The sequence below is a fragment of the Hyperolius riggenbachi genome, chromosome 2 (assembly GCF_040937935.1).
Source record: "Hyperolius riggenbachi isolate aHypRig1 chromosome 2, aHypRig1.pri, whole genome shotgun sequence".
Lineage (NCBI taxonomy): Eukaryota > Metazoa > Chordata > Amphibia > Anura > Hyperoliidae > Hyperolius > Hyperolius riggenbachi.
In genome coordinates, this window is record NC_090647.1 from 349,420,024 (window position 1) to 349,437,704 (window position 17,681).

At 44.4% G+C, this 17,681-nt stretch overlaps 1 protein-coding gene across 1 annotated transcript in view; it reads left to right on the forward strand.

Moving 5' to 3' along the window:
• The first annotated feature begins 569 nt into the window (after positions 1-569).
• NUCKS1 (nuclear casein kinase and cyclin dependent kinase substrate 1) overlaps positions 570-17,681 on the forward strand; it is a 51,017-nt gene continuing 33,905 nt past the window's right edge. The window contains exon 1 of the mRNA XM_068269555.1: positions 570-1,059. Within this exon, the coding sequence (XP_068125656.1) occupies positions 1,043-1,059 (17 nt within the window). The 5' untranslated portion in view covers positions 570-1,042. The remainder of the gene's footprint in view (positions 1,060-17,681) is intronic.

Here is a 17,681-nt window from a genome sequence, read left to right on the forward strand (position 1 = left end):
GTGTAAATTTGCATAGAAAGTTGATATTCGAGCTCATCTCTTCATTTTCTTGATGTGCACTTTCTCCCACTATTTGCATCTGTAATCACTGCACACACACATACGATACGCCGAGTAATTTCTCTTTTATTTTACATATTCCTTAGTTATGCTGATAAATGATCATTATCATTTCGTCTCATAAACCGCGTTTGCCTGCCTGTCAGGAAGAAAATCCTGACGAATCTGCATTCAGAACGCTACTATGAACACGACCAGAAAATGTACGTCTGTGTTTACGGCAATCTTCCCTAGATTTTCGAGTCATTACAACACGTCGCCAGCTACATCCATCTCCGTAAAGGCAATAGATTATAATCTTGGCGAATCTGCTGCAGGACCCAGTACAGCTCCGACTCCATCTTCCATTTTCTCTATCACAAGTGACCTCTCACTCGCACTTAGACCTCCCGCAGCCACACCACCTACAGTCCCCCTCGCTGCAAATTATCTCCGAGAGTGATGTTTTGAATAAGCCTATGCGCGTTCAGCACGCTGCACTCTGCCCAATGCGGTGGCAAGGCGTAGTTACAGCAGGTTAGGCTGCTCCTTTGGCTCAGGGGCTCGAGGCGGCAGTAGGGGAGGGGGGACTGGTGGATGTTAGTGGCGATCTAGTGTAGGGTACGCCGTACTGGGCATAGAACAGAGAGGGAACCGCGAGGAGAGCGCGCACGTAGCAGGCGCTCTGAGTAGGCCCGGGCGCTAGAAGCCATAGTCTGAGCTCAAAGCTCCGCCTCCCCCCATTTTCCCGCCTCTTTTAGTGAGACGGCCATTAATGTTAGCTTTTCCCGGGTAAGGAGGGAGAGCTGATTTTTTTTTCTTACACATCTGCTGCTGTGATAGAAGAGCCAGGCCTGGGCCTCCCTGCTCCCAACCCCCATCTTATCACATCCCCCACCCACCAAACAGCGGCCTCCCGGGGGGGTCTTTTACAAAGGAAGCCGCTCGCCCCCCAATTCCCTCCTCTTCCGTCGCTAGTGGCTGCTCGGTGACCGAAGGAACCATGTCCAGGCCCGTGAGGTGAGTGATAGTGCGGGGAGCGGAGGCCGTGTGCTGCTTCCCCGCACACGTGTACAGCAGAGAGCGGGGGGGTAGCGGCTGCTCGCCTGTATGTGGGGAGGCTGCATGGAGGAACAATAGTGTGATGCTGCTGCTGTGTGTGAGGCCGGGCTCTGTCTCCCCGCCGCTATAGCAGGAGAGCGGGAATCCTGTCCTACACGTGCGCTGCTGACCTCTCATCTTCAGTCTCTCCCAGAGGCCGCCCGTGGCTCGGAAGTGTTTCCTCTGCAGCTTCTGCACTAGCTGAACTATGTGTGCTGGTTTATTCATGTATGAATGTATATGTTTTACGTTTCCGCGCGCCTTGTGCATGCTGGAGAGCGCAGCGTGTGTAGGGTTACAGGGGCCGGGTCAGGGCTGCTGCTGGGGATGGGCAAAACGTGTGTACACACTGTCCGCCAAGCATACACACACATATACAAAGCTCCGTGTATGCCTAGGCGCTGAACAAAGGCTGAATGGGGAGCATTACACGGACGGCACTAGGTTTTCTGTGGAAATTCGGGGTCACCCCCATCATTGCGAGTTGCGGCTTTCTTTCATACAAAGCGAAACCTACCAAATTATTGAATTAAAATGAAAATCTACTTGGGTCGCAATTGCCACACACAGAGATGGGTACTGCACAGTCTTTGTATATAGTTGAAAACTGTATGTAAATGACTATTCTTTGTTGCGCTTACTTAGTGTTTTTAGTCTGATGACTCTTGGCTACCACCAACAGGTTTTGAATCAGTTCTTCTCTTCATTGGGTGGTGGGATTTTCTGACAGATTTAATGCCAGATCGATTGTTTCCAACATAACCGATCAATTTTTCCATAGAAGTGAATGGAAAATCGATTGGAAATCAGATCGAACATGTTGCAAATAATCGATCTGGCAGTAAATCTGCCCCCAAAAAATCATCTTGTGTACCAGGCATAAAGGTAGCCATACACTGGTCGATTTGCCATCAGATTCGACCAACAGATAGATCCCTCTCTGATCGAATCCGATCAGAGAGGGATCGTATGGCTAGCTTTGCTGCAAACAGATTGTGAACCGATTTCAGCCTGAAACCGTTCACAATCTGTTGTGGTGGTGCTGCTGCTCCCCCCCCCCGCATATATTACCTGCTCCGTCGGCGCGAGTCCTCCCGGTCACCGCTGCTCTGTCTCCGCTCTGGTCTTCAGGTCCGGCATGCTTTGCTTCTTCCTGCCCGGTAGGAAGTTTACACAGTACAGCGCCCTCTACTGTTTAAACTTCCTGCCGGGCAGGAGGAACTGAAGCATGCCGGAGACCAGCGCGGACACGGAGCAGCGGTGATGGGGGTAGTCGCGCCGGCGGAGCAGGTAATGTATGCGGCTCTATTGCGTCGGTCGCCGGGCAATCGAACGCCGCTAGCGACGCGCTCCCTACCCGCGGGCGATCAACGGTAATTTTCCGCACGGAGCGATCGACGGGATCGGACGAAATGGATTTATATTCGGCGTGTAGCGAGAACGATTGGCAGCAGATTCGATCCCAGTGATCGAATCTGCTGTCGAAACGGCGGCAAATTGGGCCAGTGTATGGTCAGCTTAAAGCGGACCCAAACCAAACATTTTTTTTAATTAAAACTATTTAGTTGCACCACTCTTACACATACAAAGATAAATAAACACTCCTTCAAGCCTGTGAGCATTTCAGTGCATGCTTTTCACCCTTCTCTTTCCATTACTAGGGTTATACTGGGGGCAGCCATTAGCAATTCCTCCATTGCCAGACACCACCTACTCCATCAGTTTGCCGGATTTTGTCCCGGCAATTTGAAAGGAAGGGAGGGGTTCCTCCAATAAATGTAAAATATTTTATATTTGTCATCGTGCAACTAAAAAAAGGCTGCTATTTATTATTATAATTTCGAAAATAGATTTTATTTCTGAAATATTGTATTTTTAATTTGGGTCCACTTTAAGGGCTGGTTCACACGAGTCACTGCAGGTGGCTGTGCAAGTCATTTACTGCAGGGATCTAATGCATCCCACTTTGAGATGAACTGCTGCATTAGAGGGGATCTAATTTAACATGTATAAATACATCAGAGGGCAATATAAAAGCTTGGTGGATGAGCTTTTTGTCCCTAGGCCTTCTCAAAGGACTGGAGGACATGATCTGCGCATGGAGGAAAAAACGTTTTAGCCATTTATTTAGGAAAGGGTTCTTTACAGTAATTAGAGTGATTACAGTGGATCCGAGATGAACTTTTACTGATTGCATAGTTGTGTTCTTTTTCTATTGTTTGTAGGTCATTCCTCAAGTTAAATACTTTTTTTGTTTTAATTCTCTTAATTCCCTATAAACTAAAAGAGCCTCTCCCACAGCTTTTCAGAGAGCCTTGGCATTTTCAGACAGTAGTAAGGGCTCATGGGAGCTCAGTCTGGGCAGGAGGAGGGGGAGGTATTACTAGTCAGAGATTTCGGAGGGGGAGGGGGGTTAGGTTTTTTTTCACAGGCTGAAGATGCATGTAAGCTTGCCTGTTTGCAATGTTTACAAACATGGCTGCTGTCATACTCGTATCACAGGAAAAAATCATATTCTATTGAAGCTGTTTCCAACTACATTTCCTGTGTAAACTATCTAAACCTTCGATAAGATATATAGACAAGTGGTAATAGTTTTTCATCTTGGATCTGCTTTAACCACTTAAGCCCTTGGTCGGTTTTACTTTATGCATCCGAACAATGTTCACCTCCCATTCATTAGCCTATAACTTTATCACAATGAACTGATCTATATCTTGTTTTTTCCGCCACCAATTAGGCTTTCTTTGGGGGGTACATTTTGCTAAGAGCCACTTTACTGTAAATACATTTTAACAATAAGAATAAAAACTGAAAAATTCATTATTTCTCAGTTTACGGCCATTATAGTTTTAAAATACATGCCTCCATAATTAAAACCCACGTATTGTATTTTCCCATTTGTCACGGTTATTTCACCGTTTAAATTATGTTCCTATCACAATGTATGGTGACAATATTTTATTTGGAAATAAAAGAGCATTTTTCCGTTTTGCATCCATCACGATTTACAAGCTTATAAAAAAAAATAGAAATATTTCATCTTTACATAGATATTTAGAAAGTTTAAACCCTTGGGTAAATATTTTTTTTTTTTTATTAACCACTTCCGGGTTTCGGGTGGTTTTGTTGATCTGTGCTGCGGGGGCTCTTCAGCCCGCAGCACAGATCAGATAGCAGGCAGGGCAATCAGACTCCCCCCCCCCCCCCCCCCCCCCCCTTTTTTTCCCCACTAGGGGGATGTCCTGCTGGGGGGGGGTCTGATCGCCGCCGTGCTGCTGTGCCTAGCGGGGAAGGGGCTCCTCAAAGCCCCCCTCCGCAGCGCTATTCCTCCCTCTGCCTCCTTCCCTCCCTCCCCTCTTCATTCTGGGCTGCGCAGGACGGAAATCCGTCCTGCGCCGCCTCAGGCTTCAGCCTATCAGATGCTGGCGATCCCCGGCCAATCAGAGGCCGGGGATCGCCGATCTCCTCTACGGCCGTATGTATGTAAACAGCGGGGAAGATCTTCCCCGCATGTTTACATTTACCCTGCGAGCCGCGATCGGAGGCTCGCAGGGTGTTCACGGAGACACCCTCCGTGAACTGACATGGAACGACCGCTCCCATGGAAACCGCTTCAGGATTCAGGGGCGTACTTAAGCGTACGCAGAATCCTGAAGTGGTTAAACATTTTATGTGAGTATTTTTTGGAGGGTGTGATGTAAATAGTATTTGGGGTAAATATGTTTATTTTATTTTTTTTTTACATTTAGATGTAGTTTTACTTTTGTTTAACCTTGAGTTTGTTTACATGACGTCACTCTAAGCGAACAATATCCGCTTAGAGGGACATAGGAGTCAGAAAAAGCGAAAGCGAGAGAAGCTGTTGCTATTTCTGCGGGGAAGAGGAATCAGTGATCGGGCACCATGGCCCGATTCATTAATTCCTGGGCTATCGATCCGCGGACTGGGAGCATGCGTGCACGCGCGCGATCGGCCGCAGGAGCGCACATGTCCTCCTTGACGTAGTTCTACGTCAAGGAGGGCAAAGTGGTTAAGGTGTGGAATGCAGCTGAAGGCAAATGGAGTGAAACCGGATTTGATCGACCGGTAATCTGAGCCATTTGCCACTTAACGCAAGTGTGAACTGGGCCTAAAGGCTGTACACCAGCAAATCTTGGCTCTACAATTTCTTGAAGCGTCTAAAAGCATCTGTTCTAAGTGTATTCAGTTACTTTATCCTTGTGCTTTCCTGATCTGTCCAGCTGACCGTTTTGGTATCTTTAACCAAAGTAAAAATATATAATATTTACAGTATATATCTGACATGGCAGAGCCCTATAGCAGTGGTTCCCAACCTTTTTGAAGTCGTGACACATCACGCCAAACACTCAAATCTCCATGACACATCAGAGGTGTGGTGCCCTCAGTGTAGGTAGCCAAGCATAAGTGCCCCCAGTATAGGAAGTCAGGTGTAGATGCATCAGTATAGTTAGTTGTAGGGGCCTCAGTATATAATGTGCTCCCAGTATAGGAAGTCAGGTGTAGGGGCATCAGCATAGGTAGCCAAGCATAGTTGCCCTCAGTATAGGAAGTCAGGTGTAGGTGTGTGTATAGGTAGCCAAGCATAAGTGCTCCCACGATAGGAAGTTAGGTGTAGGAGGTGGACCCTGTATAGTAGCCAGGCATAGGTGCCTCAAGTATAGGTAGTCAGGTTTAGGAGCCCTCAGCATGTGCTGGCGGTGGCTGACTCGCCAGCTCCAGAACAGAGCTACACGAAAATGGCTGCCGATGTCCGCATTTGTGGACATTGACGGCCATTTCCTTGTAGTCCTCTAATTATTATTATTATTTAGTATTTATATAGCGCCGATATATCACGCAGCGCTGTACTATATATATATATATATATATATATATATATATATATATATATATATATATATATATATATATATATATATATATATATATCTATATCTATCTCTATATCTATCTCTATCTCTATCTATATATCTATCTCTATCTATATATCTATCTCTATCTATATATCTATCTATATATCTATCTCTATCTATCTATCTCTATCTATATATCTATCTATCTCTATCTATATATCTATCTATCTCTATCTATATATCTATCTATCTCTATCTATATATCTATCTATCTCTATCTATATATCTATCTCTATCTATATATCTATCTCTATCTATATATCTATCTCTATCTATATATCTATCTCTATATATATCTATCTCTATATCTATCTCTATATCTATCTCTATATCTATCTCTATCTCTATCTCTATCTATATATCTATCTCTATCTCTATCTATATATCTATCTCTATCTATATATCTATCTCTATCTCTATCTATATATCTATCTATCCTGTCACTAACTGTCCCTCAAAGGAGCTCACAATCTAATTCCTGCCATTGCCATATGTCTATATTATGTAGTGTAAGTACTGTAGTCTAGGGCCAATTTTTATTTAGTGGGAGCCAATTAACTTATCTGTAAGTTTCTTGGAATGTGGGAGGAAACCGGAGTGCCCGGAGGAAACCCACGCAGACACGGGGAGAACATACAAACTTTGCAGATAGTGCCCTGGATGGGATTCGAACCAGGGACCCAGCGCTGCAAGGCGAGAGAGCTAACCACTACGCCACCGTGCTGCCCAATTACAGTCAGAGCAGACACGGGGGAAGCGGGGAGAGACAGAGCGAGTTGCGACACATACCCAATGCTGCCACAAAACACGGGTTGGGAATAGTTGCCCTATTGGATGCCAGGGGACACCTGTCTTGATTTGCGCAAGGTCACTATCCCTTGGGCAGCAGAAAATGTTATCTGTACATACTGTAGTTTGTCTGTGTAAAGGCTCATACACACGTCCAACTTCATGCCCAACTAAACATAAAAGTTGTTTACATGACAAACTCTTACACACCAATCAACTCACTTAAATACTGTGCGCGCAAGCTAAATGCTGAACTGCACAAATGTCTGCATTTAAAAACTGAGTAGTTCAAAAGACTTAGACACACGTTCCAACCTGCATGATCGTTGGGCAGATTTACCCACCGGTTGGATCTGGCAAACAACCTGTTATCAATTGGCCATCTGGTTGTTTGTCGTACGCACCCCAACTAGTGGCTAGATAGTGTACTGGTTAAGGGCGCTGCCTTTGACATGGGAGACCAGGATTTAAATCCTGACTAGCGTCAGTACCTCTTTAGTAAGGAGTCATCAGGCAAAACTCCCTAACACTGCAGGGTGGCCTCTTGAGCACACACATAGTGGCTGCAGCTATTGAGCTATTTAAAGGATACCCCAACTGACATGTGACATAATGAGATAGACGTGTATGTACAGTGCCTAGCACACAAATAACTAGGCTGTGTTCCTTTTTTTTCTTTCTCTGCCTGAAAGAGTTAAATATTAGGTATGGAAGTGGCTGACTCAGTCCTGACTCAGACAGGAAGTGACTAAAGTATGACCCCCACTGATAAGAAATGCCAACTATAAAACACTTTCCTAGCAGAAAATGGCTTCTGAGAGCAGGAAAGAGATAAAAAATGGGAATTTCTTATCAGTGAGGGTCACGCTGTAGTCACTTCCTGTCTGAGTCAGGACTGAGTCAGCCACTTCCATACCTAATATTTAACTCTTTCAGGCAGAGAAAGAAAAAAAGGAACACAGCCTACTTATTTGTGTGCTAGGCACTGTACATATATATGTCTATCTCATTATGTCACATGTCAGTTGAGGTATCCTTTAAAGGGGTTCTGTGGGGGTTTCTGAAGAGAAAAACTGCCACTTACCTTGGGCTTCTATGAGCCCCATGCAGCGGTAATGTCCCACGACGTCCTGCTCCCATCTGCCGTTCCCCGCAGCCGGCACCGGGCTATTATTCGTCTGACATACAGACGAATAATGCGCGTTGCCGTACCTCCGCTCGCGTCATCTGAGGCTTACTGCGCAGGCGCAGTACAACGGAGCCTTGTACTGCGCTTGCGCAGTAAGCTTCCGATGACGCAGGCGGAAACGAGCGGGTGCGCGGCCACTCTAGCGCAGCCGCAGTTGGATCCCATGCCGCTTAGACCGGGGCCGGCGGCGGAGAACGGCAGATGGGAGGAGGACGGCGTGGGACATTACCGCTGCACGGGGCTGATAGAAGCCCAAGGTAAGTGTCCGTTTTTCTCTTCCACAACCCCCCACAGAACTCCTTTAAGTCCAACAGGAGAAAGGCACTATGCAAATATTAGGATTAACTTACCTTACCACAGACCAAGTTTGAAGATAGTTGTGCAGATTGTCTGTACGTGTGTATTAGTCTTTGGAGGTGCATACACCTGCACAGTGGTTGTCGCCCAAAGGAATCAGGACTGGATCGGGGATTGAGTGCTTATCAGATGGCTCTTCCTGCCATAGAGCAATTACATATATATTGTATATTTATATCTTATTATCCTAGCATTTATCTATGGACCATAGGGTTTACTCTATTTTCCTTGCTTGATACATTGTTGATCTCAGTAGAGGCAGTGGGTGTTTTTCACCCAATAGATACATATATACTTCTTGTTTACATCTTGCACCATTGAGATATATATATATATATATATATATATATATATATATATATATATATATATATATATATATATATGCATTATTATTAGTGCAGGTGTATTATCCAATTATTGTATTTGGGACCCCAGACTTACTTTGTGGTTGTTTTTGGGTTTTTATATATTAGATTGTTAATAAAGATGAATTTATTACCTACTGGTTTATATATTAGTCCTGAATGGTGCTTTTATGGCCGGCCTTCCCCTTTTCTAGTTTGCCATAGAGCAATGCATCTGTTTTTGTAGGGAGGGTGGGGGGAGGAGGGACAATTCAGCAACTTGTAGTTGGAATGGTAAGGAGAAGAGCGCACTCGGGACCTGGTAGGTATGCGTTTACAATTGCTAAAACTCCATTCCACATGTGTAGGAAAATATGGGGGTGTTGACTCGCCTTTGTCACCGCCTTAGGCCACTGTGCTCCACATCGCATTTTATCACTTAAGTAGTTCCTTCCAGCTATGGAGGAGGAAATACCAGAGCACAGTGGGCAAAGGCGGCTACAAGGGTGAGTTAATCCCTTACCACTGCCTGCATGTATAAAGCCCCTGTTTCTGTTCCGTTGCATTCGTCAGCTCATTCCTGGTTTTTGGCACTCCAGGTCTTTAAAGTCAATGTTACCCGACCTATAAAAACAAGTTAGATACTTACCTAAGGAGAGGGAAGGCTCTGAGTCCTAATGGCTCTCCTCTCCCGGTGCACGGTCCCGCTCAGGATCCCCCGTAGCAGTCTTCGACTAGTTCGGTCAAATACTGCCACTTCCGCCGCCGAAGGGAGGTTTCGGGAGCACTCAGGCTCCCGAAGACGAGCCGCTCCGTACTGCGTATGCGTGAGCGCCCTCTGACGCACTCGCGCGTGCGCAGTATGGAGCCGTCTGTCTTCGGGAGGATTCGGCTCCTGAAGACTTCGAAGTCCCATGCGGCTGGCGATGTGAACAGAGGATCCTGAGGGCAGGTGAGAATGGGGCAAGCTGGATAGAAGATGGACATTGCCGATCATTGCAGCGGCTGCTGCTATGCGTCTGGGGAGCTATTAACACTTTTCATGCTGCTGATGCTACAGGCACAAGATGGACACAGACACTATAGATCATTTCAGCGGCTGTTGCTATACTGCACAGGATCACGCTGCTGCAGCCTCATCATGATGGGTGAGACCTTAATTTAATTGCAGTGGTTAGTGTAGCTAGGTTGGGGGGAGGGAAGCAGGGGCTTGTGTAGTGTAATGAAGCTGGGTGAGGGGGGCATCAGGGGTTAGTGGAATTGGTGGGGGCAGCAGAGGTAAGCATAGTTGGGTAGTGTAACTTAGAGACATCTTGGGGGTCTATAAGACACTCCTGGATCATGGATGCACCTAGATTAAGTTTTTTTTCCTGGTTTTTGCCCTCTAAAACTAGGTGCGTCTTATAGTCCGGAGTGTCTTATAGTTCCCAAAATACGGGTAAGTTTTTATAATAGCAATTTGCATATACTCCAGAATGTTATGAAGAGTGTTCAGATGAATTGCATAGTCCTTCTTTGCCATGAAAATTAACTAAATCCCCCCCCCCCCCCCCCCTAAAAAAAAACCCTTTCCACTGCATTTCATTGCTGTCATTAACCAGCCTGGCGGTATGGACGAGCTCAGCTCGTCCATTACCGCCGGAGGCTGCCGCTCAGGCCCTGCTGGGCTGATTTTTATCAAATAAAAAGGTGCAAGAGGGCCCCCCCAGCCGCCCGAGCCCAGCGCAGCCGGACCAAACAGTTCCGGCCAGCGCTAAGGGCTGGTTCGGAGGCAGCTGACGTCAGGACGTCGGCTGACGTCCATGACGTCACTCCGCTCGTCGCCATGGCTATGAGGAAAGGAAAACAAGAAAGGCTGCTCATCGCGTACGCAACAGTACGCCTTCTAGTGGGCTTTCATGCAGCCAACTTTTAGTTGGCTGCATGCAATAGTTTTTAGTTTTTTTTTAATTAAAAAAAAACGTCCGGTCGCCAGCCTGGCGATCTTAATAGAACGCCAGGCTGGTTAAAGGACCTGCTGAGATAATTTCAGTAATCGTCTTGTTAACTCAGGTGAGAATGTTGATGAGCACAAGGCTGGAGATCATTGTCAGGCTGATTGGGTTAGAGTGGCAGACTTAACCTTCCTGGCGGTAAGCCCGAGCTGAGCTCGGGCTATGCCGCCGGAAGGCACCGCTCAGGCCCCGCTGGGCCGATTTGCATAATTTTTTTTTTTTGCTGCACGCAGCTAGCACTTTGCTAGCTGCGTGCAGTGCCCGATCGCCGCCGATCCGTCGCGCCGCAGCCGCCCCCCGCCCCCCCCCCCCCCCCCAGACCCCGTGCGCTGCCTGGCCAATCAGTGCCAGGCAGCTCTATGGGGTGGATAGGAATCCCCTTTGACGACGGGGGAAGCCCTCCAGGAGATCCCGTTCTTTGAACGGGATCTCCTGATCGCCGGAGGCGATCGGAGGGGCTGGGCGGATGCCGCTGAGCAGCGGCTATCATGTAGCGAGACTTTGTCTCGCTACATGAAAAAAAAAATAAAAAAAAATTTGCTGCCCCCTGGCGATTTTTTTTTTTTTTTTTTTTTTTTTTTTTTTTTTTTTTTTTTTAGCAAACCGCCAGGAGGGTTAACATGTTAAAAGGAGGGTGATGCTTGAAATCATTGATCTTACATTAACCATGGTGACCGCAAAGAAATGCGTGTAGCCATCATTGCGTTGCATAAAAATCGCTTCACAGACAAGGATATTGTGGCCACTTAGATTGCACCTAAATCTACAATTTATAGGATCATCAAGAACTTCAATTCTTGTTAACCTCCTTAGCAGTAACCCCGTGCTGGACACGGGGTAAGCCGCCTCGGAGACTATCTCAGCCCCTGGTGGGGCGATTTAAATTCTGTAAAGTGCTGTACGCGCAGCTAGCAGTTTGCTAGCCACGCGTACAGCTTGATCGGCGCCGCTGCGCGGCAATCGGCCGCACGCAGCGGCGGAAGAGTCCCACGCCAGAGCCCTGCGCAGCCCGGAACAATCACTCCCAGGCAGCGCAAAAGGGCTGGATCGGGTGCGACTGACGTCAGGACTCCATGACGTCATTCCGATCGTCGCCATGGCAACAGAAGCCAAACAGGAGATCACGTTCTATACGCAAACTCCTGTTTGCTGTTGTTGCCGGTGGCGATCGGACTAGAGGGACACATGCACCCTCTAGTGGCGTTTCATGTAGCTACCACTCTGGTAGCTACATGAAACAAAAAAAAAATTACAAAAAAAGTGTAATACAGCCACCTTGGCTAAAAAAATGAACTGCCAAGGAGGTTAAGAAGGCTTCGGGCGTCCAAGAAAGTCCAGCAAGCGCCAGGATCGTCTCCTAAAGAGGATTCAGCTGCGGGATTTGAGTGCAACCAGTGCAGAGGTTGCTCAGGCATGGCAGCAGGCAGGTGTGAGTGCATCTGCACACACAGTGAGGCGAAGACTTTTGTAAGATAGCCTGGTGTCAAGAAGGGCAGCAAAGAAGCCACTTCTCTCCCAAAAAAACATGAGGGACAGATTGATCTTCTGCAGAAAGTATGGTGAATGGACTGCTGCGGACTGGGGCAAAGTCATATTCTCCGATGAGGCCCCTTCCGATTGTTTGGGGCATGTGGAAAAAGGCTTGTCAGAAGAAAAGGTGAGCGCTACCATCAGTCCTGTCATGCCAACAGTAAAGCATCCTGAGACCATTCATGTGTGGGGTTGCTTCTTATCCAAAGGAGTGGGCGCACTCACAATTTTGCCAAAAAACACTGCCATGAATAAAGAATGGTACCAAAACACCCTCCAACAGCAACTTCTTCCAACAATCCAACAACAGTTTGGTGAAAAACAATGAATTTTCCAGCACGATGGAGCACTCGGTTATAAGGCAAAAGTGATAAGTGGTTGAAATTTTGGGTCCATGGCCTGGAAACTCCCCAGATCTTAATCCGATTGAGAACTTGTGGTCATTCCTCAAGAGGCGGGTGAACAAACAAAAAACCAACTAATTCTGAGAAACTCAAAGAAGTGATTATGAAAGAATGGGTTGCTATCAGTCAGGATTTGGCCCAGAAGTTGAGAGCATGCCCAGTCGAATTGTGGAGGTTCTGAAAAAGAAGGGCCAACACTGCAAATACTGACTCTTTGCATAGATCTCATGTAATTGTCAATAAAAGCCTTTGAAACGTATGAAGTGCTTTTAATCATATTTCAGTACATCACATAAACAACTGAAACCAAGATCTAAAAGCAGTTTAGCAGCAAACTTTGTGAAAACCGGTTTTGACAGTCTCAAAACTTTTGGCCAGGACTGTATACAACAAAAAATGTTTTTTGCAAAATCCAGCAAACACACCTCCAAAAGACTAAAAAGATCAAAAATTGGTAATCTCCCTGGTGGGTTATTTCAAGATTTCTATTTCAAGAGTAAAAGCGATGCACAGGTTTTTTTTTTCATTTTGTTTTTTTCTCACAACTGAGGGGTTTTACCCCTTGAGCACCAGAGCAATTTTTACCTTTCAGCGCTCCTTCCATTCATTCATCTATAACTTTATCATTACTTATCACAATTGAACTATATCTTGTTTTTTTTTCTGCCACCAATTGGGCTTTCTTTAGCCACTTAAGCCCGAAGGGTTGAAATTTTTTTACATCCGAGCAACTTTCACCCCCCATTCATTTGCCAATAACTTTATCACTACTCATCACAATTAATTGATCTATATCTTGTTTTTTCCGCCACCAATTAGGCTTTCTGTGGGTGGTATATTTTGCTAAGAGCCACTTTACTGTAAATGCATTTTAACAGGAAGAATAAGAAAAAAATGGAAAAAATTCATTATTTCTCAGTTTTCAGCCATTATAGTTTTAAAATGATACATGCCTCCATAATTAAAACTCACGTATTGTATTTGCCCATATGCCCCGGGTATTTCACCATTAAAATTATGTCCCTATCACAATGTATGGCGACAATATTTTATTTGGAAATAAAGGTGCATTTTTTCCGTTTTGCGTCCATCACTGTTTAGAAGCCCATAATTTATTAAATCATATTGATATACTCCTTTGACATGCATATTTAAAAAGTTCAGACCCTTAGGTAACTATTTATGTTTTTTTTTTTTTTTATTATTGTAATTTTTTATTTTTTTTTTACTTTAAACTTGTATGTGGGTATTTTTTGGTGTGGGAGGTAAACAGGGTTTTTTTTTAATATATTTATATGTTTATTTGTAAAAATTTTTTCTTTTTAGGTGCAATTTGCTATTTGGCCACAAGATGGCCAGAATCAAAAAGTCCTGGGAGCGATCGATCTCGCTCCCAGGCAGAAGAAAGGAGCCCAGAAAAGCTGCAGCGTCTGAAGAGACGCTGTCGGCTTTTCTCCGGGGGGGTCCGATCAGCGAAAGGGATTTATAATCCCTTTCACTGATCGGTGGGCTAACTGGCAGCAGCGGGGGCGCGCACGGGGGCGCAGCCCAACTGGACGAGAAATCTCGTCCAGTTGGGCTTAAGTGGTTAGGTGGGACATTATGCCAAGAATTATTTTATTCTAAATATGTTTTAATGGGAAAATAGGAAAAATGTGGGAAAAAATTCATTATTTTTCAGTTTTCGGCCATTATAGTTTTTAAAGAGACACTGAAGCGAAAAAAAAATATGATATAATGAATTGGTTGTGTACTATGAATAATTACTAGAAGATTATCAGCAAAGAAAATATTCTCATATTTTTATTTTCAGGTATATAGTGTGTTTTCTAACATTGCATCATTCTCTAATATGTGCAGATTACACAACACTCTGCATTCAAAATGATTCTTTCAGAGCACTCTGTGAACTAATGACCTCTCCTCTGGCAGATAAAAAGAAAACTGTTCACTTACAGTTGAGATAATAAGTCAGAAGACAGCCCTCTCCACGACTTTGAAAGTCGTAGAGATTAATGGCTTTTTTGCATAGAGAGAACTGGAGTTTCTTAACTCTTCCTGTACTGGAAACAATTACACTGATGTATCTGATCTTAAAGGGGAACTGAAGAGAGAGGTATATGGAGGCTGTCCTGTTTATTTCCTTTTAATCAATACCAGTTGCCTGGCAGCCCTGTTGGTCTATTTCTCTGCAGTAGTATCTGATTAAAACCAGAAACAAGCATGCAGCTAGTCTTGTCAGATCAGACTTATAAGTCTGAACCACTGAAACACCTGATCTGCTGCATGCTTGTTCAGGGGCTATGGCTAATAGTATTAGAGGCAGAGGATCAGCAGGGCTGCCAGGCAACTGGTATTGTCTAAAAGGAAATAAACATGACAGCCTCCATATACCTCTCTCTTCAGTTCCCCTTTAATGTTTTATTTCTTAGCTGTGCTACACATACAAATCATAATATCATAAACATTTTTTCGCTTCAGTGTCTCTTTAAATAATGCATGCTACTGTAATTAAAACCCATGAAATGTCCTATTTGTCCCTGTTATAAAACCGTTTAAATTATGTCCCTATCACAATGTTTGGCGCTAATATTTTATTTGGAAATAAAGGTGCATTTTTTTTTCAGTTTTGCATCCATCCCTAATTACAAGCCCATAGTTTATAAAGTAACAGTGTTGTACCCTCCTGACATAAATATTTAAAAAGTTAAGTCCCTAAGGTAACTATTTATGAATTTTTTTTAATTGTAAATTTTTTAATTTTTTTTAATTACAAAAAAAATGGGGAGTGTGGGAGGTAATTAATTTTTTTATGTATAAGTAATGTATTTGAATGTGAAAGAATGCTTTAGGGTGTAGTTTTACTATTTGGCCACAAGATGGCAACAGTAACTTTTTGTTTAAAGAGACACTGAAGCGGGAAAAAAATTTATATTATGATTTGTATGTGTAGTACAGCTAAGAAATAAAACATTAAGATCAGATACATCAGTCTAATTGTTTCCAGTACAGGAAGAGTTGAGAAACTCCAGTTGTTATCTCTATGCAAACAAGCCATTAAGCTCTCCGACTAAGTTAGTCGGTGGAGAGGGCTGTTATCTGACTTTTATTATCTCAACTGTAAGTGAACTGTGAACTGTTTTTCTCTGCTAGAGGAGAGGTCATTACTTCAGACTGCTCTGAAAGACTCATTTTGAATGCTGAGTGTTGTGTAATCTGCACATATTATAGAATAATGCAATGTTAGGAAAAACACTATACCTGAAAATAAAAGTATGAGAATGTTTTCTTTGCTGCTAATCTTCTAGAAATTATTCATAGTACACAACCAATTCATTATATCATAATTTTTTTTTCGCTTCAGTGTGTCTTTAATGCCACCTCCAAGCGTCCTTCCGGACGCTTGGAGGAAGTACTAGGAGGCTGGTAATGTGTGTTTTTTTTTTTTTTTTTCTTCACAATGATCGTGCTGCTTATCGGACAAGCAGCGGATCATTGCGGGGCTTAGATCAACGAACGGGAATGGATTTTCCCGTTCATTGATCGGCGGCGTGTTTACGAGCGGGAGTGCGCGCTAGAGCGCGGAAAGTACGGATTTCTCCGTCCTTGGGGGTGAGAGGGTGGAAAAAGGGACTGAGAAATTCGTACGGGCGGGGGTAAAGTGGTTAAGCATGCTTTTAGACCCTAAGCAGTGATGGCTAACCTTGGCACTCCAGCTGTGGTGGAACTACAAGTCCCATGAGGCATTGCAATACTCTGACAGCTCTAAGCATAACTCAGGGAGGCAAAGGCATGATGGGATTTGTAGTTTTGTCACAGCTGGAGTGCCAAGGTTAGCCATCACTGTCCTAAAGCCTTGTTCACATTAAATCGCAAGTGCTGAGCAATTTTATACTGATTTTTACACCGCTTTTCTCTTAGAAAAGTGCTTTTATAAGCACTTTAGCTTAGCCAGGATTTTTTTTTCACTACCTCACATCAGTCAGGAAGTGAACTCTTTAACTCGGACATTAATAAATACAATGTATTCATAAAAGCGCTCGGAAAATCACTATACATAGCGTTTTTGAAGCGCTTTGCAATTTCCCCCTATATCTTCCATTGAGCCAAAGCGTTAAGAAAATGGTACATGTAGCTCGTTTGCATTTTCAATAAAATCGAAACGTTTACATGTGAACATAAGAAATCATTATGCGAGCGCTTTTTAATATAATTTGCAAAATCGCAAGTGCTTAAAAAAAAAAAGCAAATGCTTATATTGTGAATAAGCCCTCAATTCAGGAAAAAAAAATCACACCACGAGAGACCCGTGGCAGCCCCTGCACTTATGGTACTCACCTTCCTGGGATCCAACACTGCAATTCTCTCCGTCCTCTGGGTGGCCTTTAGCGAGATCACTGTCATGTCAGATGGCAATCTCACCAGAGGGATGCAGTCTTTGAAGACAGGAAGGAGAATGACTGCCAGCGTCTGTATCCCAGGGGAGGGGAGTTAAAACTCATGCTGCGCATAAGGCTCTCCACAACCCTCCCAGCTGCTACCCCACGTCAGGCTCCGAATTACTGCTCCTGGTTGCTTTTTGTATTTCCACCCCAAAAGTGCGTACACACGCCACTCTGCGGATCTGTCAAAATCAGCCTGGCGACAGACTGTACACACTGACAAACTGTCAGCAGAACGGCCACCCCGCAGTCTGACGACCCGTCGTTTACAGGAATCCAGCGTATGCACGCGCCGCAAGCCTGACTTAGGTATACCGCCATCGAGGTTAATGATAAAATGCACTGTTTAATTCCTTTATAGTAAACTCCAAGGGATCTGGCAAAGCAGTTTACGGTTTTAAGAAGTTTACTATATCAGAAATTGTCACTCAAGCACATACAGTACACTATTGCACTATATCTTAATTGAGTATTTTTATTTTCAGTGCTTCAATGAGCGAGCCCAGTGTCTAATGTAGATTCAAATGCACAGTGCTCAATATACAGGGATTT